General features: G+C 33.9%; 1 protein-coding gene across 3 annotated transcripts in view; it reads left to right on the top strand.

Annotated features, from left to right (window-relative positions):
* Window positions 1-25,062, top strand: part of Pcdh17 (protocadherin 17) — a 91,063-nt gene that overhangs the window by 17,818 nt on the left and 48,183 nt on the right. For 2 of the 3 annotated variants that reach the window (XM_013114078.3, XM_005070923.4), the window contains exons 2-3: window positions 16,224-16,282; window positions 16,416-16,588. In XM_013114078.3, the coding sequence (XP_012969532.1) occupies window positions 16,224-16,282; window positions 16,416-16,588 (232 nt within the window). The remainder of the gene's footprint in view (window positions 1-16,223; window positions 16,283-16,415; window positions 16,589-25,062) is intronic. The other variant, XM_021227663.2, reaches the window with a different exon arrangement.

Genomic DNA, 25,062 nt, shown 5'->3' with positions numbered 1-25,062 from the left:
CAACATGGTGCATGAAAGCATTGAAAATCCAATCTCTAGCTTTCATTGCACCCATCTGCTCCCAGGCAATGTCATTAGAAATTTGAGCCCACGACCTTTAGCTTCCACTTTGGATTCAAAGCTGGTGTTTTCACGTTGTACATGTGAAGAAAATTTGGTGAGCAGTCCACCCTGAACATTTCTAACCTAATTACCTTTTTGAAAAATAGCAAAACTGAAATCAAGCTTAATGGCCTGGTGTGGATTTGACGAGATTCAACGAAGTCTTTCAATCTTGAGTCCAGTTAAAGCAGCTGATGCTCTACATCATTAAGGTCTCTATTAACGAGGGACTGCTTAACTTGTGACTGGTAGTTTGTGACACACCTCTACTTCTCATTAATTATTCTCTGACACCATGGCATCCTTAACTTATGCTTACTACATCTAACTATACAACTAAGGTTGCCTGCTAAAGCCTATTTAAAAAGCCAGTGCATCTATTTAGTATTTCAGGTAGTTTTGAAATTTTACTTTCACTTGGCATGCTTTTTTTATCAACTTAAGTATGACAGTACATAACTTTCTAGATTACTTTTGTGTAGTCACTTAGAAGAGAGAAGCATGATAAAACTATGTGCCTATCATAAGAAGCAAATTATCCAAATTGATGAAGATTTCTTTTCAACATTCATGTGCTGCTTTCTCAATGAAATCCATGTAACTTGGAAAAGACTCATGATTAGACAGGGCTTTTGTTTTTCTCATCCCATGAGATCAAATTTCTGAAATATTTATATAGTGGCAATCCAGATGTACACAGTTTAACCTTATAATCCCATGTCACAGCTTTTCTAAATACATAGAAACTTGTTAAGTTAGAGGCTGATTGTTTTGGCAACCTTTCCCCAATAACAGGATTCAGATACTCCTTATTTACAAGCCTCTGCTGTTAATATAATCCAGTATATTAAATCACAGGGAAACTGAAACAGGAGCTTCTATCCAAAGGCTAATTGACAGGGAAGCTTTTTCTAAAGCTTTTTAATTTGGTTTTTATTGACTGCATAATATCAAGGAAACATATATTGTAAGTGAATGTTCTAAATATTTTGGTTGTCATGCTACTGCCATTTTAGGTTGAAGTACTTATTGCTCACATCTCTTGTACTTTTATCATAATCTTGATATAAGCCACATAAGACCAGGCATCTGCTCTTTAAAATATCCCTTTCAGCATCCTTTCAATTGCAAAGCTTACTGCCATTTGACATGTGGCAGTATTTTAAGTGCACTCATCTGGGTTTTTTAAATGAATAGAGGCAATGCAAAGTAATGTAATAATGTGTCATGATTTTCATTATGCTTATTTATTGGTTCTGCAATAATGGAAAACAAGCTTATTGTTATGCTTTTAGCTTGAGCTATTATGCACTATAGTCCTCATGCTCCATTTTTGTATTTCTGTGATTTTTGTCTCTTCAAGGAAATATGTTTCAGGATTCTTAAACTTAATTAGGGAATGCACTTCATTTGGTTTTTTATTTTCTATATTAAATGTATAGTATTTACAAACTGTTTATACTTGAAACATCACATGTACTTCAAGAGAGAGAAAAACCTTATATTTCAACCTGAATAGGACACTTAAAACCTCTTACCACTAAGGTCCTATTATATAACTGTTGATGGAAAATGGAACAGGTTTCATTTACATTTTTAATTACCTTTAACTTGCTAATCTGACATTGCCATTGCTAACATTTCATTATATAAATCTACAATTTCTTTTCAACTACAAAACCCACAGAACTCAAATCTAAATAGATTTAAGATTATTTGTATTTTTTAATTGATTCTTCTTATTGTGAATTAGCATTTCTTCTGCTGAGAGATTATTACTATGTTGACTATTGAGATGTTGCACCAGTTCTTGATGGGATGAAAAAATATGTAGCTATAGCTCCAAACATTTAAAATGTGAAAGCGTTATAGGACTTAGACATGGCCTAATACAAGGATTTTGGGAAGAGAAAAATTTCTGCATTAAATATATGCACAAATGCACTGTGTTTCTCTTATAGTTATATGAATATGATACTGATTTCTTTCGGTGTTGATAGCGCAGTTTTATGTTGTCTCTCAGTGAGGGAATTCTGGGTCAGTCAATGGATATGATTCATTTCATCAGTTACTCTCCATAGACAGACTGTTTACAATGAAGTTCTATTCCCATGATTCCTCCTTTAAAAAAATACAGCTCTTAGGTCCAAACATAGGTGCTTCCTTATTGATGATTTATTTTTTGCTTTCTTATGTAATATAACAAGTTTTCTATTCTTATGGTGAATATAGCAATTAAAATTAAATGGTAATTCATAATATGAAACACATGATTAATAGTAACTAGTATTAAGGAAACATTAACACATATCACCCTTATTCTCAAAAATAATGAAATATTTTAGAGTAGCAAAACATTAAGAAAGAATTATGTATTCATAATTCATAAAAAACGATATTTCAGGTGACCTAAACCCTAGCAACCATATAAGAGAAAATCAATAATTCACTTCATATAAGAATTTTATTTAAGAACAAATGACTATTTAAATAATATACTGAAATGGTGTGTTGTATTGCAAATTGTCATTTTACGTTCCCTAAGCCATCTTTTGCACTCTTTGTTTTGTTTAATAGACATTTTGGGATATTGACTAATTTTTTAGACCACATTGTTAAACTTTCATTCCAGATTTTTAAATTTCTTTATTTAAAATTAAATTTTGAAGGGGAAAGATGCAAGTTTCCTTAATAAATTGTTTTTTGTTGTTGTTTTCCCGTTTTTTGGTTTTTCGAGACAGGGTTTCTCTGTGCCTTTGGAGGCTATCCTGGAACTAGCTCTTGTAGACCATGCTGACCTTGAACTCATGGAGACCCACCTGCCTCTGCCTCCCGAGTGCTGGGATTAAAGGCGTGAGCCACCAACGCCCAGCTGTTGTTGTTTTTTAAACAGTGAGGCCTTGAGGGATTAGAAGGTTCACAACATGTCACAACAGACATTTCTGAAAAAGAATTATAAAACAGTGAATATTGAAAGTATCAGTATAGGGAATAGAAAATTACTCAGTGGGTAAAGCGCTTGCTGCTCAAGCATGTAGACCTTATGTCTACCCAGTACCTAGGTAGAATGCCATGTGTGACACTTCCTGGGTACCTGTTATCCCAATGCCTTTCAGACAGACACGGGATAGTTGATGGTTCAGTGAATGAACTTCTCTGGAAAATACAATGTGTAGAGTTATTGAAGAAGGCACTTAGCTTAGCATGCCAGGTTTAGCACAGAGACGTGTGTGCTTGCACAAAAACACGTATATACATTCACTCAACAATCAAATTTAAAAATAAATATAAGTGCTTATGATTGCATTTACCATCCACATTCCTTTTCTTATTAATAAATTGAATTTAGAAAGTTACCCACATAAATACAAGAAACTCACATGATGTAATATTCAGAGTTTTTATTCTATTTAGTGAATTATATTGAAGAGCATATTTGATCAGAATTCCATGCAGTGTGGATGAATGGTGCTATGAATGATTACTCCTTAGTTCCTGAACCTCAGTTTGATTTGGAGGAAAATTCTTTATATCACATACACACAGTACATTGAGATTTCCAGAACTGGTGTAGAACTCAGGGTCATGGCTTCCTTTCTTTATCTTGCCATGCATAGTAGAAATACTTCCTAGCCAGGCACTCCAGAAAAAGTCTGTGCCTCTCATATTTAACCACAGAGTTGCCTATGGTTCTTTCTTTCTTACCCAAACTGACCCATACATTCTCATGTTTTTATTTGTGCTTAATCAAAGATAACTATTATAGGAGCAAAGCCACTGTGTACTCTGTAGCCTGGCACTGGAATAATTGGCTAACAATTATCACTGGGATAATAATCATAAGTTCATAAAACACAATAACAGTGATTAAATATGAAAGACGGAACAGAATAGTCAGTGTAATACACATAAAACTCAAATGAGTCATGTGTATCCTGAGTAAAAATTAAGAATTAAAAGAAATTTTGATTTACATTATTTACAGTATCTTTCAATCAACTCCACAGATATTATTTCCCCCTTTCAAAAAGTAAAATGTGTGTCCCTATTGTTGCTCTAGGTGAGGGTGAGTGGAAATCCAAAGAACACACCATGGGTATGAGACAGCACATTCTTTGAAGTAACAGAGCTGAGAGTAGTGTCACTGGGGGAAAAAACACAAAAACCCAGTTACTTACTCTTATCATAAGAGTTCTCCAGAGGAATTTGTAATATACTCCAGGAAGCCTGGTGTGTCTAAGTGCATCTCATTTTCAGGTGTTCCCATGGTGGTACTATTTGTACAGTTTTAAGTACTTTGGAATTGAACATAAACATGCTACAAATCACAGAACACTGGGTTCCAATTTAATAATATGAGCAGTATTTTCAGTCAGGTGCTTTGTAAAATGGAGACACTGTGAGCAACATCTATCTCTTAGAAAGGAAAAAAGTGATTGATTTTTATTTTTTTAGGCTATAACCTGGTTAAAATAGTGCAAATATCAACATTACTTATGGTTTCTAAGTACAGAAACAATGGTAAATGCTTAAATCATGTAATTAAGAATTCAGATATATCTGAGGCATATTTTTCTTTAGAAGCTAGATGCTTTGGAAGAAAGCAGTCCCTCTTAAGAACTCTGTTCTATTGCTGAAGCACAAAGTAGCCATGGGCATCTTGGGATTACATGGAAATGGCTTAGGATAGAATTTTGCTTTTAAAAACACAAACAGAGCCGGGCAGTAGTGGCATATGCCTTTAATTCCAGAATTTGGGAGGCAGAAGCAGGCAGATTTCTGTGAGTTCGAGGCCAGCCTGGTCTACAAGAGCTTGTTCAGGACAGGCTCCAAAACAATAGAGAGAAACCCTGTGTCGAAAAACAAAACAAAAAACCCCACAAACAGCCATGGGTCAAAGGCAGTTGTAAGGCATTAATGACTCAACAAATTTCAGGTTTTTGTTTGTTCATTTTAAGTTATGTATGTATTATAAATTATGCCATATGAAATCTTGACAGTTTTTAACAAAGTGAAACTAGCATCTTAAAATTCCAAACCAGAGTTCAATCTACTGTTTTATTAAGTAGCTGTCATCACGTCAGGCCAGTTCTTCCCTTAGAGGAAGAAATTTCTTGGAATTAAAAGAGCCAGGCAAAGTAAAACTTACACATGCTTAGAACTGTTTATTTCAGTGACACTGTGATAAAGAGAAAAGATACTTCTATTTATTGTTTTCCTTCACAATATCAATATTAGTAAAGAACCTTTATTTGATTTTAATTTTGTTTACTCTTTATAATTATATTAAATTTCATACTTACTATTACAGTGCATGGAAAAATGATGTCTTAGTAATCCAATACTATCATGTGAGCACTTGGCAATTTGTTAAAATCTGGAAATATTCCTTGATTTGTCATTTTCTTTTCTGAAGAAAATCCCACCATTACTTGTACATTTTATCACCAGTTTCCACAATTGCATCTTAAATTACTCTTGTTTTGAAGCAGGAATTTGATAAAATGGATTAACATTTTGGAAATTCAAAATTCTACATCACTTGTGGGATTTATTTCGCTTATCAGAAAGATTACCTTTGAAACCCATCACAAAGGCAGAAGACTTTAGATTACTCCTAAGTATCTTCTAGCCATGGTAAAATGCATTGACCAAGGATGGGTTGGCTAACTTGTTTATACTTATCAATAATGAATTCCCTATGCTTACAGAGAGTTAGAAGAAGGAATATAAACAGAAATCCATGTACCAAGTTTACATCAAGTTTCCTCACTTTAAATTTTTTATTTAACCAAGAATTGGAATTTACATATAAAACTGATAGCATGAATTAATGATACAAAATTACAAAAAACACAGAATTCTTCCTTTTACTTCTTGTTCTCATTTACAAAATGCACCCATATCAAAACAATGATTGACCTTATCTTTTGATGGATTGCTTAATATTTTGAATCATAAGACTATTGAACCACATTTAATAGAAAAGTATTACATTTGTAACACTTTTAACTTCAGTATCTTTACAAAATAAGCAGATTAAATTGGCTTTTCTTTTACTTATATTTGTGCTTGGGAATTTTACATAAATATTGGTTACATATAATGTCTTAAACTTCTTTTGCATTTCTAAGATGAGTCTTAGAATTGCCTGTGCTGACAATTTATTGTAATATAATGTTGGTAGGTAATCATACGGTTAATCCTAATGCATGCATTTGAGTATTTGATAATAAATGGCCACTATAGTCCTTTCACGTTACTGGTCAGAGGAAAACAATCTAGCTATTAGAATTTTGTATATATGTGTATATGTATTCAATATATTAAAATAAATTTAACATGAAAATGTAGAAGAATAAAAGCACAGGCACTTTTTAGGGATGGTAATAGTATTATTTTGCTTAGTATATAACAGTTACTTTTAAAAAGACCTTTAAAGCAGGTTACATTAATTTCTCATTAACTTATTTCTAAAAACATTGAGATGGCTCAATATTTCCCATCCTTATCTGAGAGAAACAGCATAAAACTGGAGAGTCATGGCAAGTCCTGCCAAGTGTCACTGCTTGGAAAGGAATTGGGTAGATGACAGGCCACTCTGTGGCAGTCCCTTAGCAGCAGTTTCTCTGTTAAAAATGAATGTGGACAATAACTCCAGTGTGTCTACTCTGGCAATTGAGATGAATGAATAATAAACACCCAATAATACTGTTTCGTAGATCCCAGCATAAGACAGAGCACTGTTAATCCACCACTGCCAAATGTACAAAAATACAACAGAAAGAGACACTGAAACTCAGTACCACAAGGTTTGATATGTCTTCATGATTCTTAAGTGAGTTAAACTACTAAAAACTGGTTTGAATTTATAATTTAGTTTATAAAAATGTTTCTTATCAAATACCTTCAAATTAATAAATTCTGATTTTAAAGGAATGTTCATCTTTCAAAAGATTCAGCACCCACAGTGGTGTTAAGTGAAATAATATTATTGATTTATCTCCTTCACTTTTCTCTTCCTATCTCTGCACGCACTGACACCACTGGGCGAAGCCTTTTCCAGAATTGCAGTAACTTTCTATTTGATATATATAATGCTTGAGTTCTTAGTACTGCAGCCTGAGTTGTAGAGAACTCAGTTTGGGTGTCACTTCTAGAAGAAACCATCCTTCATTACTCTTTAGAGAGATGGACAGAAAGCAGGCAGGGAAGAAACCAGTCTCCAGAGACAAAAAGTCATCTGCCTGAGAAATAACAAAAGGCAGGAAAGAAAAAACTCTGAACTTCCCCTGCCACCTGTACTGCAATCACAAAGGAGGAGGAAGGGCTTTGGAGTGTATTGAATGGAGGTCAGAGGTGTTAGAAGAGCAACCACTAAATATGATTCTATATAAATCATCCAGTAACAGCACATCTAGCATTTCATGGTGTACCTGGGTCCCTGGGTTTCAGGACTCAGCTGAGCCAACACATATAGGGAATGAGTTGAATTTTCTGCATTGTATTTGTCTTTCGATAGCAAAATAGTACTCATTTTACCTTTTGGTTGTTTCAATTTTACTCTTGTCAAGGATGATTTTCTTGAAGGTTTATAAATTGCATAATTAAATTCTGGCACCTAAGTTATTAAAGTTATCAGTGTCATTTACAGAAGTTAACATTTGCCAAGGATTTTAATATAGTGTCAGTCGCCTTAAAATAGTCTAAGTCATACTCATTGAGTGGTAGATGGAAAATTCTTTTACAGGATATAACCATTCCTGTTTTCTTATTTTAAAGACACTTTAAAGACACAGGCTTTTGCTTAGCATTGTAAGAGTACCCAGTGTTTTATTATTCCTTTAGTAAGACAACACAAATGTCTACTACACCATACTTGTATAAAATGTATTATTCTGAAAACCACTGATAAATGTAGTTATTGCTGTACCTCATGCATTTTAGGAATCCAAAGCCATGGGTGCTGTCAGATAACTTTATAAGTAGTGGTTTAAAATGCCTTTGCCTACTTGAGCTCTGTAGAAAGAATCGCACTATATATTCTGTTGAAGGCAAAGCTATCAGAAGGAAAGTCTGTATGAAAACACTGAAAATGAATTATTTCCCTCTTAACACTCCCTGGTGTTTAATCTGCTACAAAAAGAATGCTTGTTAGCAGTGTGCCAAGCAAAGCCTTTGAATTAAAGGAAGCATTAAACTTGTTTTGTTTTCAAACCCCTGGCATCAATTTGTACAATCAACCTTGTGTCCCTGATTCGAAGAAATTTTTCAAACTTTTCCTGCCTTGTGCCTGAATCCTGAGCATCTAAATTTAACTGTAAGTCAAGTGCGATTTAGTAGTGTGCAGAAAGCCCGTGACTTTTAGCAAACACGTGCATGTGTTACCTCATCCCCCAATTAGTTTGTAAAATAAGTTGATTTCTTTATCATATTAACACACAGTGAAAAATATACTTTTGTTTTTACTCACTGTTTCATTTTCTGTATCCAGAGGTCTAAATGGACAGTCAACTCCTCTGTATATCTCAGAATACAGAAAACAGTGGAGATGTCGATCTTTCCCAAGCAATCAATAAGTAAAAACCTAATTCCATTAAATTGTTAGAAATAGTCCCTGTAGATACAAACATGGTAATTCTTATATTTGTACAGAAACACTTGAATTAGATGAACAAAAACAATTTCAAAAAAGTAGCCTTACTATGGAGTCACACTGCTATATTGAAACTATACTAATCAGGACACTGCAGCATTATTCCAAGAATGAAAACAAAGATCAATGGAGCAAACGATACTGCTCAAAAGTCTGCCTGCACAAATATGGCAAATAGATTTTTTGACAGAAATGCATATCTGAAGAAATGAACCATGATCAACACTTCACAGTTTATACACACATATGCAAACATACTCACACACACACACACACACACAAAAAACCTCACAGAGACAGAGACAGAGACTGAATCGCAGATCTGAATGTAAAGCATTAAACTATGAACTCCATAGAAAAACCAGAATTTTCAGATGTTACTGAAGTAAGATCCAGAGACGATAGAAAAGAACTTTGTTAAATTATAATTGTTTTGCTAATAATGTTTGATAAGACACATAAAGATAGGCTGCTGATTTGGGGAATACCATATATTATAATGAGCTATCAGAATTAAATATGAGGTAATACAAAGATTTGAACAATCCATTCATGCACATAAAATGTAAATAGTATAATTACCAAAAAGAGGGTTCTACTTAAATTCAACCTAAGCATTACTCCATGACCCCTTTATCAAAAAAAATGTTTAACAATAATTAACAAATTTATTTTACACTCTTTTGAGAATACAAAAAATATATAGCTATTCTGGAGAAAAGTATGGTAATTTCTTATGAAATTGAACATATTTTTTAATTCCTAAAATTTCTGCATCCAGATTTTCCCCTCAAAGATTAATATTATAGTCACAAATATTTGCAAGTGAGTATACATAGAAACTTTTCTCTCAAACTGGAGTCAAGCTAGATATCATTCAGGTAAATAAACAGCTATATATATATAAAACGAAAAATCTTTCATTTTTAATTTGTGTGTGTGTTTGTGTGTATGTGTACATACACGGCCCAGTTTGTGTGTTGGAAAGGGGACAACTTGGAGCACTCATTTCTACCCTTTCCCCAATTTTGTTCTAGTAGCTCATGCTTTAGGCAGCATTTTTATCTACTGAGCCATCTTGATGTCCTGAAATATTGGTTTCTATTAATAAATGACTTACAAATGCAATAAATTAGCTTGCACCAAAAGATCTGGTTTCCCCAATTTGTAAACCATTTGATGCTATTTGTAAGATGTCAAAATTATTATAACATATAATTGTAATGGAGACATACTGAGTACCCATCAGGTGTTAAAGGTGAATAGAAGAGGCCAGAAAGAACAAGAGTGATGCACAGCTTACTTGCTGTACTGTTTCTTGCTTGGAACTACAGATGATTAAGAATTCATAGAACTAGATGCCCCACAAACATTTATATTACAGCATACTAAGTAAGAAGTGAGTGATCATGGCTGGCCAAAGCATATCTTGCATGATTGCCTGTATCCATTTTCTGCAGAGGTACATTATTTGAATACACATTCTCAGTGCAGAGTATTTCTACTTTTGCCTTCTAAAAAGATAATGAGTCAAATGTTAAAATCTGTGAAGAGAGCCCATATTCATTTGGACAGAAGACAAGTGTGACACATGAAGATCAATCTAGCGACATGAGCAAATCAAACATCTCCAAGATACTTACCTTTAGGCCCAGTAAAGAGGCAGTACCCATCTTAAATGGAAAACAGACAGGGCTGAAGCATGGAACACTGGGAGCCATCTTAGGAAGGGGGGCATTTTCCAAGTGAATATTGCCTTTTAAAGTTGTCTTTACTTTTGGAAATATTTAGTAGCATACGCTTGCAAAAATTTAAAGGATAGTTAATGTAAATACCCGAGGGGTATTGTACATGCAGAATATTGTCAAAATCATTTTGTATCTTTGACAGTGTTATCAGGCTAATGCTCTCTAGAGTGCATGGCTGTATGTTTTACATAACAACACGTGTAGAGACTTCTTAGATAAATGATAAAATTTCCAGTGTAACATTTTAGTAATTTTAATCCTATTTGTAACATGGCAATGAAGGAAATAATAATAAGATGAAATTATAAGCTATTCTTTTATTCTGTAAAGTACTTGTAGGGTAAATAAAGATAAATGTCCCACTGTTTGATTGTAATTTGTAATCAATATTTAAAAAACTGTCAGAATACTTGAGATATGCCCCTGCAAAAGGAAGAGAGAAGAATTGTAGGAGCTTTGGAAAGCTGGGTTCCGTAGGAAACTTGTCACCATTATTCACACAATTTAAGTAAATATTTCTGAAAGGAAATATGTGATTGTTGTAATCTCACACTGGTCATTAAATATAAAACAATATTCACCATGCCTCATTAGCCAGAAAAATTATGTTATTAACCACAATGGTTAGCCTTTCCTACTAAAAGGATGATTTTGATAGCCCAGGCAGCTTGGTAATTTCTGGACACCTTTTGAGGGACATGATGACCATGAGTTGGAAACTATTGGTATTTTCTTGATGTGCTCTTACCTTCCCTTTTTCTTTACCAGATGGAAGACCTGTGAACCTAAGTCCATTCCTCAGGTCAAGGGTTAATTTCATGTCACTAGTGCACATTTAGCTCAGATCATAGGTTGTACAAAAACTATCTAGCCTTCAGCAATCCAAAAATAACAGTACCTGAAATAAGAAACAGAATTTCATGGTTATAATGTAAATGGAAAAATAAAACTCATATTGGGCCAAAAATCAAATAAAAACAATGCTAAAGTGGCAGAATTTCTGGGATTTAGTAAAGACATCATAAAAATGTAAAGATTAAAAAATGTAAAAGCAGACACCCACAGCTAAGCTCTGAGCCTAATTCCTGGAATTCAGTTGCAGAGAAGGAGGACTGATAAGCAAAGGGGTCAAGACCAGGCTGGGGGAAACCACAAAAACAGTTGACTGGAACAAGGTGGAACTCATGGACTCCAGACTGACAGCTGGGGAACGAGCATAGGACCGAAGCAGGCCACCTGAGCATGGATGTCAGTTAGGAGATCTGGGTAGTCTATGTGGCCTCTGGTGGTGGATCAGTATTTATCTTTAGTGTATGAATGAACTTTGGAAGCCCAATCCCCATAGAGGGATACTCTCTCAGCCTAGACACATGGGAGAGGGCCTAGGCCCTGGCTCAAGTGATATGACAGATTTTGATGGTCCCCCATGGAAGGCCTCACCTCCCTGGAGAGCAGAAAGGAGATGGGATGGGGGGATAGGTGAGGGACATGGGAGGGTGGGAGGGAGAGAGAAATGGGATTGGTATGTAAAATAATATTGTTTCTAATTTAAATAACAATGCAAAAGCATAATGAAGCTAAGTCCCCACTTAAATGTTGTACTCTATCTTCTGTTCCTCGCCTTAATCTCAACCCTAAAGGAGAAAAAGAGATATAGAAGTATCTGTGAGGAAATAAAAAGGTGGATTTTTTTTTTTTACAGAATCCAATGTCTCTTCTGACTTGCAACAGGCATGTATGTGGCAAAACCGTCCCATACCTAAAATAAAATAAATAAGTGAGGAGGTTTCCAGAAGTATGCTCATCTGCCCATTTAGATCTCAAATTCATATTATCACTTTTTCAGTACTCCACATATATATCAAACAAGTACTTTAAATGTGGATTTCTTTAATTAATATCATAGGATCCTACAAGTAAATTGTTTAAAATTTGGTTGTGAATATTCCATTATAGAATCAAGAGATATGATATATGATGATTTTTTGTGATATTCTTGGATAAAGACACCTGGCATAATTCATTTATTAATTTTAGAAATTTACTTTATCTAATGCTTTACTTTCTTTTAACTAAACATAAATATAGCATGTAAATATGACATTGCCTGAAAACATTTTATATATTTCCAATTTGTATGTCCTTTATTCATATCATGTGTCTTACTGAATTTGACAGGACTTTGAGTTTAGGGATAACCAGGAGATGTGAGAATGGGTCTCCTTGTCTGAGAGAGAAGCTTTCAAACTCTCACCATTTTATATATGCATGTCTAAAAAGGACATGGTATATTCATATATTAAATCCATGTTAGGAATACAACATATAATATATTTGCTATTTTATCATAATATATTGATAATTTTATACATTAATTTTAATTGTTATATAATTACATATTTGTTAATTCATTTATTCATGAGTTAAATATTATTTTACTAATGTAGCAGATTGTCATAGTTTCTAAATTATTGTACTTGAGAAGTTTTTACACACTTTCTGAGAATTTTTATAATTAATGTTGATTATTTGTTGGTTTCAGAACTTCCATTTATTCTATTCTAAAAAAGTCAAGTCTTTCCTCCTGCTTATGATCTACTTTATGTTCACATCTAAGGTATATGAAAATGACATAACATATATTCTTTCACAAATATGATGTTGCTCATTTCAACCAGCATGACTAGGTCTTACTGTGTACACTTTTAGGCTCTTTCAATTACTTGTTTTAATTTTAATTTAGGAGTTGTGCTTCATAATGCAAGTAGGATAAGCATGTCTCAGAAGGTGGTACAATATAGGAATAGCTTATTAATTATTGTCACTGATACAAATACTTCTGTGAACATGACTTGTTAATGCCATGTACTTTGGTAAGTACTGGTGGAGAAAGGAAGACAAATCATCAAGGAAGAATTTCATTTCTGCAAAACTTAAGTATTTGATTGCTTACTGTATTGATTTGTTTGCTTATCACAAAAGTAAAGAATTTCCAACTTTTTTGTCACAAAATAATAAAATAACCATATCAAAACAAAAAGAGCAAGTCACATTCAGTATCTCATTAGTTGAGATCTTCTTTGTTATGAGAAAATACTGACTCTGCAGAAAGCTAAAAAGTTGTAAAGGTCTGATCTCATTTTTGTTCTCTTCCAGTTAAAATTTAAGATGCATCCTTGCAAAAATCAGAGCTCAATTTTTAAAGTACAGTCCTATATATTATCTGGAAGAGATTCTCTGTCTCCATTTAATAAAAGATGCTGATATTTCTGAATTCCATTTACATTTATTTTACAGGAAAATACTGTTATTTCATAGTCAGAAAATGGTAAATGAATTTTCAGATGTCCCTGAGAATGAGTGTGTGTGTGTGTGTTTATGTATATATACTTAGCACAAATTAGTTATATGTTTGCAAAAAGCCAAATGGTTACTCTGTGCTAATTACTCAGGAACTAATAACTAATACAGTCTCTTGCTTTCCAAGTTACTTTAATGAATAAGTAGATGATACATTTGACACTTGTTAGTGATAAAATTATAAGTTTTTATTTTTGCAGTTTTTAAAGCTCTGGGATCATAAGCTATGCATTCTCTGTCTTGTGTTCCTTCCATTCCCTCTATCTTTCATTCCCTCTATCCTTCATAGAAACTTTGGTTTCTGTTTTCCCTTTCTGTGTAGTTCTCTAGCTTGTCCTTTCTGCTTTTGTCTTTTTTCTTGTTCTTTCCCTCACCAAATCACTTTTCCCTCCCCTCCTTTTGTTTCTTTACTTTCCTCTAAACAAATGTAGTTAGCAGTACTTATGTTTTGTGTTCACACATACTAATGCATACATTTATGCATATCTCTTACAATCTTTATCTAGGGAGAATGTACTTTACCAACATGCATGGATTTTCAGAAACTGTCCTTAGGATGAGAGTGGAAAAGTTTCCTCGGTCTTCATCCTTATGTATCCCTGAACAGAATCATGCTTAAGAAGCTTCGCCTGATTAAAACCGTGGAGTCATAATACTATTTATAGTGCCACCAAAATTTCTAACTAACTTCCTATTTCACTTTACTTTTTTACTTTATTCCTAACATACTGGACTCTGTTATTCAAAAGTATTATGAAATAATTATATTTGGCTTTTTTCCCCTGGCAGTAATCATGAACTGGATACAGATTGTCACCATCTTAAATGACAAAATATATTTTGTAAAGTTTGTAGATACTATTAGAATTAGCCAGTACATTTGTGAGCATTGTGCCATGTATTTAGTTTAGCCCTATTTGTTTTGCTGAGAGACCAAGTTTTCACTGAAGTTGATAGTTTGTCATTATGGGACTTTAAACAAGATATTCCACTTAATGCAGATTCAGGTACTTGATGATGAAAACTACAGGTTTCCAACTGTTCGCTAAACACTGTTGGGCTAAAACATGAATCCACACAGTTCACCTAATCTCTCATATAGCTTGATAAAGGTCACCATGCCTACAAAATAATATGATTGCAGATTAAGAAATCTGTGAGGGTATTTTTGTAATCTCAGTCTTTTAGGCAAGCAAACTTGTATATTTTCATCAATTTTCCTCGACCCTTTTTATTTTACCAGTAGCATTTTCCAAAGACAAATAAATTCAACGATTACATAGAAAGCAGAAACAAAAACAAAAATAAAAAACCCTACCATTTTTAAATAGCCTTATTTATAAAGAAAGCACACATTTCGCTGCACTAAGCCTTACCTTGGCCCTCTTGTTTCACGGATTGCATGCTCCGCATGTCTGATACTTGTACGCTGGCTGGTCTTGTACTAACCCATAGCTGCTCCATCATAACTGTGTGATATGAAGGAATGCAGAAAACAGGGGAAGCGTTGTTACTGAGTCAGCTGCACGAAGAAGTAACGTGTGTGAATGTACAGTATAGGGAAATCTATGAAAGATCCAGTCTATTTCTCCCAAAAGGCTCTGTTCCAAGATACAAGGAGAATTCAGTCCTTGTTGGCAGACCTCCACGCCAGTTTGAAAGCAGTAAAAACGACAAGACAGTCTTCTCAATGTCTTTACTCTTAATACTTAAGTAACTTTAAAATTTTCTTATTTCACTCTATCTTAAAGACTCAGAAATGGATATCCATTTCCAATGGATTGTTTGCATATAGGTTTTGTATATGGGATGTAATTAAGAATGAACTAGAAATGAATTCAACCATTCATGACATGCTTGTATCTGTTCCCAGTAACGTTTTCAGGAAAGGCCATCTATCTTTTAGTGGAGTAGATGATTTTATATGATATTACATCAGGAAGGGCAGAGAAACCGTAAGATGATGCAACTATGATAAAAAATGAGTGTTATTAAATAATTCACACTTTTAATATGAAGAAATTATGCCATTTTCCCACTCCTCCCACAAATATTCAATCTTAGTATCTGTGTAATGAAACAACACAGATAGTGTTATCCATCCTGGTACTAATGGATAATGCCAGTTATGACAGGTTCATTGTTTACTTTAACAGGTAATTTGTGGACCGGAATCATTTAATTGTTCTGAGTACATAATTACATGTCAGCAATTTCCAATTTAATTAAAATGTACAAATCTGAAGATTAAGGGAATTTTTGAATTATTAATCATTTTTCCACTAGGAAATCTTGTTGCTCTGCAGGAGATTTGTCCAGTGTACAACTATACGTATTTTTTTCCTTCTCGTTCACAGACAGACAATTTTCCCGCAGAGCCCAATTACATGGGCAGCAGGCAGCAGTTTGTTCAAAGGTAAGGCCTATTAAATAACTTTCTCGGCTTCCCCATTTGCATTCGTGTCAAAATTCCTTTGCAAGAGACTACACTCCAGGTTTAAACTGGTAGAGACAACACTTTCTCCTCTTTTTCTTTATATGTATTTCAGTAGCTCCACGTTTAAGGACCCAGAAAGAGCCAGCCTGAGAGACAGTGGGCACGGGGACAGTGATCAGGCTGACAGTGACCAAGACACTAACAAAGGCTCCTGCTGTGACATGTCTGTTAGGGAGGCACTCAAGATGAAAACTACTTCAACTAAAAGTCAACCACTTGAACAAGGTGAGTGACATCTTCCGGTGCTTACCAAGAGTAATGCTTAAGTCATCTGCATAAACCTATCAGCCCTAGCAATGCTGTTTGTCACAGTGGACTAGACCGCTGATAATATATCGGAGAAAACCCACTGTGATCCTAGACAACAAAGCTTTTCCTTATCACAGCCACAATGCCCTTGGAGCTTCTTAAAAGGGGAGCTTACCTCTACCCACTAGGTTTTGATTTTATGGATGTTTCCTAACCTTGCCTAATTAGGGTTTGACTAACAAGGAAAATTTGGAATGCACCAGGTTAATATTTAGGAACATTATGCTATTGTTTACATTACTAAAGTTGAAAAACAATTTTAGATGAGAAAACTTGGTACAGATTTTATATTTCTTATCCATGTTGTTTTATTTTTAGCTTTGATTGTAATTTCAAAATAGATTTTGAAGAATGTGATAATAGCTGAGAGACTCTGCCATTCTGAATTTACATCTTTATGTTCTCATAGATAGCAAATAATCATAAACTGGTTTATACTGATACAGATGAAAAAGAAATATAAGGTAATATTTTTAGGATATTTGGTATAACTTCATACTAATGTTGATGTTTTAGTTATTTCAGTCACTATGACTTGTTCAAGAGATCAAATTTTAATAGTAGGAATATATATGAGCAAATATGTATTTTTCTATAGAACCTTGTCTCAAAATGGTAGATTTTGTTCCTGTGGCCATTTTGATTAATGCCGTTTGCTTTGCTGAGATATCAAGCCATCATGAATAAGTAAGTTAGTGCCTGAGTTGTTGTCTGCTGAGGCAGGGAAGGAAATTGAAGTACCTGGTATGCACTGTTTGATCATGAGTCACCCACTTTCCTTAGTTAAGTATTACCAATTTCATTTTGTCGCATTTACAAATAGCTATCGCTCCCACATTTAAGGAAAGCATGTACTATCTAATGCATGCCAGTTGTAAACAATGAAGGCAGTACTTGAAGATAAATAGTATAGGACGTCAAAAATATGTTTCAGAGCCTACCTTTTAATCTGTGTTTCATACATTTTCCATGATGAGCAATTTACTCAGAAGAAATTGGAAATGTTGATCAAGTATATTACTATTTTCTTGGTCTACATATTCTGGTAATTTATTTGTAAAGTATTATGACAGGTAGTGCCACAAATACTTCAGTGAAAATGTGTAGAAGACAACTTTCTTTACTGATGATGACAGCCATGTCCAAGTAATGGTCTTATGTAGAGTTCAAATATTAAATCCTAATTTCCAGTCCACCCAACAATTTCTTAAGAAAACTAGAATATAAATTAAATACTTACTCCCTATTTGTCTTGAATAATTTGTAACTTTATGTGATTTGAGTTAAAAATCAGCCCCATATTGTGTTTTATATTTTGTGTCATTTCTTTTGGATTATTTTCCTGTTTAAAAGATGTCTCTTTAGAAAAAATAATGTTTTATTTCTTAATTATAACATCTCAAACTCATAAATGAAAAGCAATTCCAAAAACATTCCTCACACTTTCAATGAAAATAATGATTTTATTTTGGAGAAGATGACTTGGACATCTTGAGATATTCTTTTATTAATTTAAATGCTACTTTTCCCTCCACTTTGGTGGAGATGGGTTTTTTTTTCTTCCACTTGTTCTGCTCCTGATAGGTCTGTATTTCTGCTGCCATCAGCTTAATAATACCAAATGCAGAACACTAGTATGCATTGCCATTATTTTAGTTAAGAATACTTGAAAGGATTCAGCAGCTAATTGAAGGTGTGATGTACTGTACTGCAGCTGATGATAGCTTCAAGGATTTTATGTTAATACAACTTCCAGAAGAAATAAGCTATTTTAGTTTGCTTTACTGTGTTAAAAACTTCTTAAAGAATGTACTTATGTTTTTTTTATTTTGACTGAATTTTGTACCCTCCTTCTTCATTTGTAAGGTATATTATTCATGTGTCCCTTTCAACCTTTATCAAATAATGTAGCTACATAAAAGTTTGAAAGCAAAAATAGATGACAGATAAATAATTAGACAACTAACCTTTCAAAACAAGCTAGTAAAAGCTTAGTAGCAGATCTATTTAGTAAGAAAAGTAATACTTTTATAATTCTCAGTAAACTATTTTTATGAATAATGGCAAGAAATTGAGCAAGACATTATTTTCCTTTCATTGGTTAATATATTTTAGAATAAAAAGACTTACATTAAGTGCCAATTAAATACATATAATGCTGTTTTTACAAAGATGAACACATATGGCTTTATTAATAATAAATATCTTTCAAGAGCTTTTGAAGCAAATTTAAATTTATGCTTCAGAATACTAATCACACTTTAACTTCTTTAAAGAAGTATTTTACTTTTGAATTTCAATCCATTAGAAGTCCTATAAATGTCTTCAATGTTAACAATAATGTTATCATCACAAACAATGTATCAACACTAACTAAAATAGAGTCAATTTGTTTGATTTCTAAATAGTAAATGGATGTCTTTACAAACACTTGGCAGTCACTTCCTTGCCTAATGTTAAGTTTTGAATTTTCCAAAGATAAACAGTACTTGTGATCTTTTCAGGACTCACTGATGCCAAGCTAGCAGAATAGAATTTTGTTTTGCAATTGTATTGGCAGCCTGCGCCAGAGGTGGCAGGGTCCACATCACAGAATCTACAGCCTTGTTATTAGGAGTCCATTCATCTGTGCCAGGTTTCCAGTAACTCTTCTGCTTCCTGGATGCTATTAAGTTGACATTTCTCACAGTTCGTTATCGAAGTCATTTCTACAGGTTTGTCTTGCTATATGGGTATTCTAATCTTTCTCTACAAATAGGGACCTTGTCTTCTTATATTTCAGTGTATTAAAACAGACATCACAATAGAATCCTTGGTCAAAATCCAATTATTAAAATTTCACAGAGAATAAAAAATGAAATGTCAAATGCCTTCATTTGCTACAGTTAGTTCAATTGGCCAAGCTAAATTGTGTCAATAATTGACTTTCCTCTTCCTAAAGAATATTCTAAAATCTTCAGAAACTAAAGTTAGTGTTTGTCATCTGTTTCAGTCAGTATTTGAGTTTTCCTTGCGGGCTCTATAATCAAAGTACACTTAGTCTATCTTAAGTAATTTGTCTTTTTTATTATTCCCCAGTATCCTGGAGACTGTTTCCCATCCTATCAAATCACCTACCCTAGTTTCCAGAATATACCCGTATTTCCACTGTATTGTTAATTATACCTGAGAAGAAGACAATTTAGGAAGACATTAACAACTTGTCCTTTGCCATAGAGGGCTAGTAAGGGAAGCTGTAGTGGAAATGAGAGAAGTTTAGGCTCTTGCTCATCTAGGCAAGCACAGAGTCCAAACTCAGATTTGGGTAGATTATTGAACCAGAGGATTAGTAGTGGAATCCATACTTGATCTACTTTCAAAAATCTCTCAATTGAGGCATTTTAGTGAGGCCAACAATCCTGTATTCTCAAGTTTTATGTATTCTGGTCTGCGTTATGGGTTCTGTAGTTCTGACTCACAGTGAGACCCCTCTTAAGGTTTTCTTAAGCCTTAACATGGGTGCAGAAGCAAATCCACTTCCACACAGCAAGAAGAGATGAGGGCCTAGTTCATCCTCTTTGCAGCCCTTTGCCAATGTACAATCCTAATAAAACAAATGGTGCTGTAAGCTCATTAACAGAAAATTCATCTTAGGGAGGAAACTGAAAATAATTGTCTTATGAGAAGAGTAAAAAGGAAATGTTGAATATTTAATGCTAGGAAAAAGTCATGCACAAAATTTCAGAGACATTACTTCCTCATAGTTCACATAAGCAGTGTTTAAAAAATTGCATTATTTGTCAAGACTTGCAAGGACTTTGTATTTATGTGATCCTCCTATCCTCCAGCATGTCGGTACTGGAAGTGCCACACTACTTAGCTGCTTTCTCGTGATTTCTGCATTCACCTGATCTTCTGTTTTGGAAAAAAAAAATCAGCATACTGTGAACGTTACTGTTCTAGCTATGCTGTAGTTCAGTTAACAAAGTTTCAGTGGATCCCATGTTTTCAGTGAAGACATCTGCTTCTATTACCCAGCAGCAGATACCATACAGACAGATTTTATTCTCTTGTACTTTTTGCTTACTCTAAACACCACTATGAGGAGTGGAATGTTTCATGATAAGTGAAATATCATTTTGTGAATTTCTTCCTTTAATGAATGTAAAAATATACAAAAATAACTTTTCCTAAAAAAAAATCCACTCACAAATTTTAATCCAGTACTTCTCTAATCCACTGCCTTAGAATGATTACACTTCTCAAACAGCCCAGCAAATGCAAAAGGGTACTTTATATGTTTTTTATTCTTTTATTAATATTCAGTATGATTTTTGAAATTAAGGGCATGTCTTTAAACTACAAATATTCAGAATAAATTTTACCTTATCTGTCAATTAAATAGAAATATTTTTTGCTAATTTAATAGTTATAAAACTGCCCCCCAATTTTGTATGTTTTTCACATTGATAACATAACTTTTTTATAGAGGTGTTCTGATTTTTAGCCAAAGTGATAGTATCAGCCATTAAGGTTAGGAGAAAGCTGTCATTAATCCTGATTTTTATAAGAAGGCAGATTCTCTAGTAACCAGGAAGTAGCAGAGGTGATAGTACTTTCAGTTTTATATGTTTCCAGGCTGCATTCTTTCTATTCTATGCTGTTATTTTATTAACACATAACTGATACTTCAGTTCCCATAGGCATATCAGGTCTCTATAGGACCTTCTATTTCTTATGAATCTTAAGATTTAAGTAGTGAACTCTTACAATTTGATTGTGGATTTTAGAACATATAGTGTATGAAACTTCCAAAAGATAATGAAATATATTGTTCTAGATGTAGTTACTGATAATACTGTACTATGTCTCACTAAAAACTAGGAGTGTGTACACTTCTTGCTGTGCCCAATATCTATACTTTTCTCAACTTTTGGTCCATGATGTATAGGAGCACAGAGGAATGATGGATGTAGAGAAATTTTCATGGATTTTTTGCTCACTCATTCTGTTAGCAAAGAATAACTTTGTTAATGACTACAAAAATGAATTAAAGTCCACACTGGATCCTCAAAATGTTTCCTTATTGAAGAGAATCTGGCATATAAACTATGATATCAGAGAAGTGTGATTTATTTCCACATGACTAATATAATTTTGGGAGGAAAATCCAGCCCAGATTAAAGACCCTGAAGATTTCTGGAGAGGAAGACATCTGAGCAAATCCTTCTGTTAACCTGGCAGAGTGAAATTGCAGGAAGGGAGGTGACAGGACACTCTCAGAAGCACAGATGATATCAAGCAATGTGTGAAAAGTTGCTTTTAGGAGCAGGTGGGTAGGGAAGTGTGAGTAGGAATGGCAGATGTGAGACTGGGGAGGTGGCTGGAAGCCCAGTGAAGTGACACATGATGGAGGATTGCTGGATCACCAGGAGGTAACGGTTCAAACTTTCATTTTACAGATATTTTTCTTTATGGTGATGTCTTGGGAGACAGGATGGAAGGGAAAAGAGAGTTTGGGCAGCGGTGAGGTAGAAAGAGTGAACACATAGAAAGAATTTTGTTCCTGTGTTAGAGCCATAGCAGATTATTGTTTAATTTTTGGAACCTAAAAGCTTCATAAACCAAAAATTTCTGTAAATGATCAATGCTTATTTTAATATGAGTAAATAGTAATTAGATGAGACTATCATTCAGCGTTACAACAGTACCACATAAACATAGATAAATAAGTAAATAAATAGATAAATACTGATTTCAGACTTTATAATTAGCCTTTCTACAGCAGGAAGGTATTTTAAATTAAGTAAGTTGTTTAAGCTTATGAGTATAACATCTGGAACTTAGAAGGCAATGATTCAGGTTGCTAAAGTGATGAAGAAAAAGTGAATTTAAAGGAAAATGCTTCCATTGGACATGTTGGTTTAGAAACATTTGAGATACTGACATGGAATTATCAGTGCAAACTTCTAAAAATTTCATTTGATTATCAGAGAGGTCAAGATATATAAACAGGAAGTCATTTGTATAGCTTATATGTAAATCCAGGTAACTTGATAAGAATTTCATTGAAAAAGAAACATGGGCAAGACTAGAATCCACAGAAGTCAATATTTTAAAGTTCAGAAGACATAGAATCCAATAATCATTTTCCTAGGTAAGGAAATTATTATACATGCTCTGAGGGAACCCAACATCTGGGGACAACTACTCAAATTACTAAACTATAGCCTAGAGTTTTCAGATTTGACAATTAAATACAATTGGTCGTCAAGTTAAATCAATACATTAGTGAGGCAATGCTGTTTTGTTCCAAAATAAAATCATACTGATACGGTTACATTTTATGGCTCACAAACTAAATCTGAACCCAGTTTGAAATGTGTGATTTGGCATCCCTGGCTTAATGGGCACCAATTATGCTCTCTTTTGAAGAAAGGGACAATCACTGAAATACTATATTCTGAATTTTTAGCACCTCTGCTTTTTTGTGTGCACTATGTACCCAGAACTACTCTAGTTGCTACGATGCCTTCTTGTGTAGAATTACTGAGTTTCTGGTTTGTGTCGGTCACTCTTCCAAACAGTAAGAACTGAGAGAATGAAGCAAGTACTCCAGCCCACATAGAAACTTGTCTCCTGTGAAGATATTTCTATGTCAATCCTCTGACATTGTGGAACCTCTAGTATAATGAGAAGAACAGAAATTCAGTACTTAACAGAATATGATAAATAAGGATTGCAATTCGAGAATTGTAAAGCTTGCAAAATGTGGGTACACTACACTAACAATTGTTTAATATAATTCAGAAATGATAAAATTTGGGCTAAAATTTAATAGAGGAACATGACTTTTACTCTAAGAGGTAATATAAACTCTACAAGTAACATAAACAGTCATTGTGTACACAAAGTACATCCAATCTTGAGGGATAATGAATAGTTTGGTGCATTTAAAGGAGAATGGACAGGAAGAAAGGATTATCAGTCACAACAGGAAGTAAAAGGTCACTAAGGAAGGGGATGGGTGGGTAGGAAACCACATTGTCATAATGGCTAAAAATAGTAAGGAAGAAACAATGTGAGACACTAGGAAACTCCTGCAAAATGAGGTTCAAAGAGCAGCTTTCCTCTGGAAAGTGACAAGTCACATTTGATTTCCAAACCACAGCACGACAGAATTTTAACAATAAGTAAACAAACAAACTAATAAATAAAGAGATGCTTCAGTTTGTGCCATAAAACTGGGGCCAGAAATCAGAGACAGAATGTCTGCCTGCTTGCAAAGACAGCAAATATTAGGCAAGGCAGGTCAGGGTGGTGGGGAAGCACAGTGCATATGGAATGGAAACTAGGAAAGAAAATCCCACGGTGTAAAATAGTTTGTTGATTGGGAGTGAATGAAACGGTATGCAATGATGTAAGAGCTCTAATAAGAAGGACACATATGAAGCCCTGGATCAGAGAAAAAATACTCGCTGAAACATAATAGGGTTTAAAAAAAACTGTCTTTAACTGAGAGAAAGAAGAGACAAATTTGGCAAGATGGATGTGGAGGTAAAAGAAAATACTGTTCATAATAGGTGATTCTAGATCTTTCCTATAATGTCTAAGTCAGAGATGACCTTATTTCACTCTACTTCAACTTCAAGAAACATTTGTTATATAAATGACACCCAGATATGTGAAGACCCAGAAATAATCAGGAAATTACAAAATAGTCTGCGAAGAGGCACTCATCTGTCAAAAGAGGTGGCTACTCGACTGTACTTGGTAAAAAGTAAATGTTGGAAACTTCGATACTTCAAGTCAAGTATATTAATAACAGCACACAAAACTCATTTGACTTTCATTTTTTCAATCTCCTGTCTTAGAAAAATTTAAGAACTGGTGTCATGATATATCTTATAATAAGGTAGGTTTTGGAAATAAGAATTTTTCATAGCTGTGAAAATGATGTGTTTAGTATACATATTATTAAACATTGAGACCACAACCTGTGGCAACATAGCAAATCAAATACATTTGTTTGTAAAGAAAAGTTCAAGTTTTCACAGTAAATGAGGTGAATAAGTAACAGAAATACTAATTCTAGTCAGTTTTCATCTCACAAGCGTATTTTTATTTATAAATGGGTGTAAGGAATATATGCACTTGTAGTGAGTTTATGGGTTACATACACAGTCTTTTCTTCCTTAAATTCTCGATAACCTGTTATAATAGTGAGCACTGTAGAGTCAGTTTAATGAAAAATCATCTTCTCCAGCGTAATTATTATAGATATTGTCCTGTGAAACCATAGTAGTCTATAGAGTTGAGACAGTTGTGATCAGCTTGGACTCAATAAAGGAAAAACAATCTGTTACTTTTTCATAGTTTTTGGTTTTGTTTTGTTTTGGTTTTGGTTTTAG

The sequence above is a fragment of the Mesocricetus auratus genome, unplaced genomic scaffold (assembly GCF_017639785.1).
Source record: "Mesocricetus auratus isolate SY011 unplaced genomic scaffold, BCM_Maur_2.0 Super-Scaffold_2245, whole genome shotgun sequence".
NCBI lineage: Eukaryota > Metazoa > Chordata > Mammalia > Rodentia > Cricetidae > Mesocricetus > Mesocricetus auratus.
This window is presented reverse-complemented; position numbering and strand designations above follow the sequence as displayed.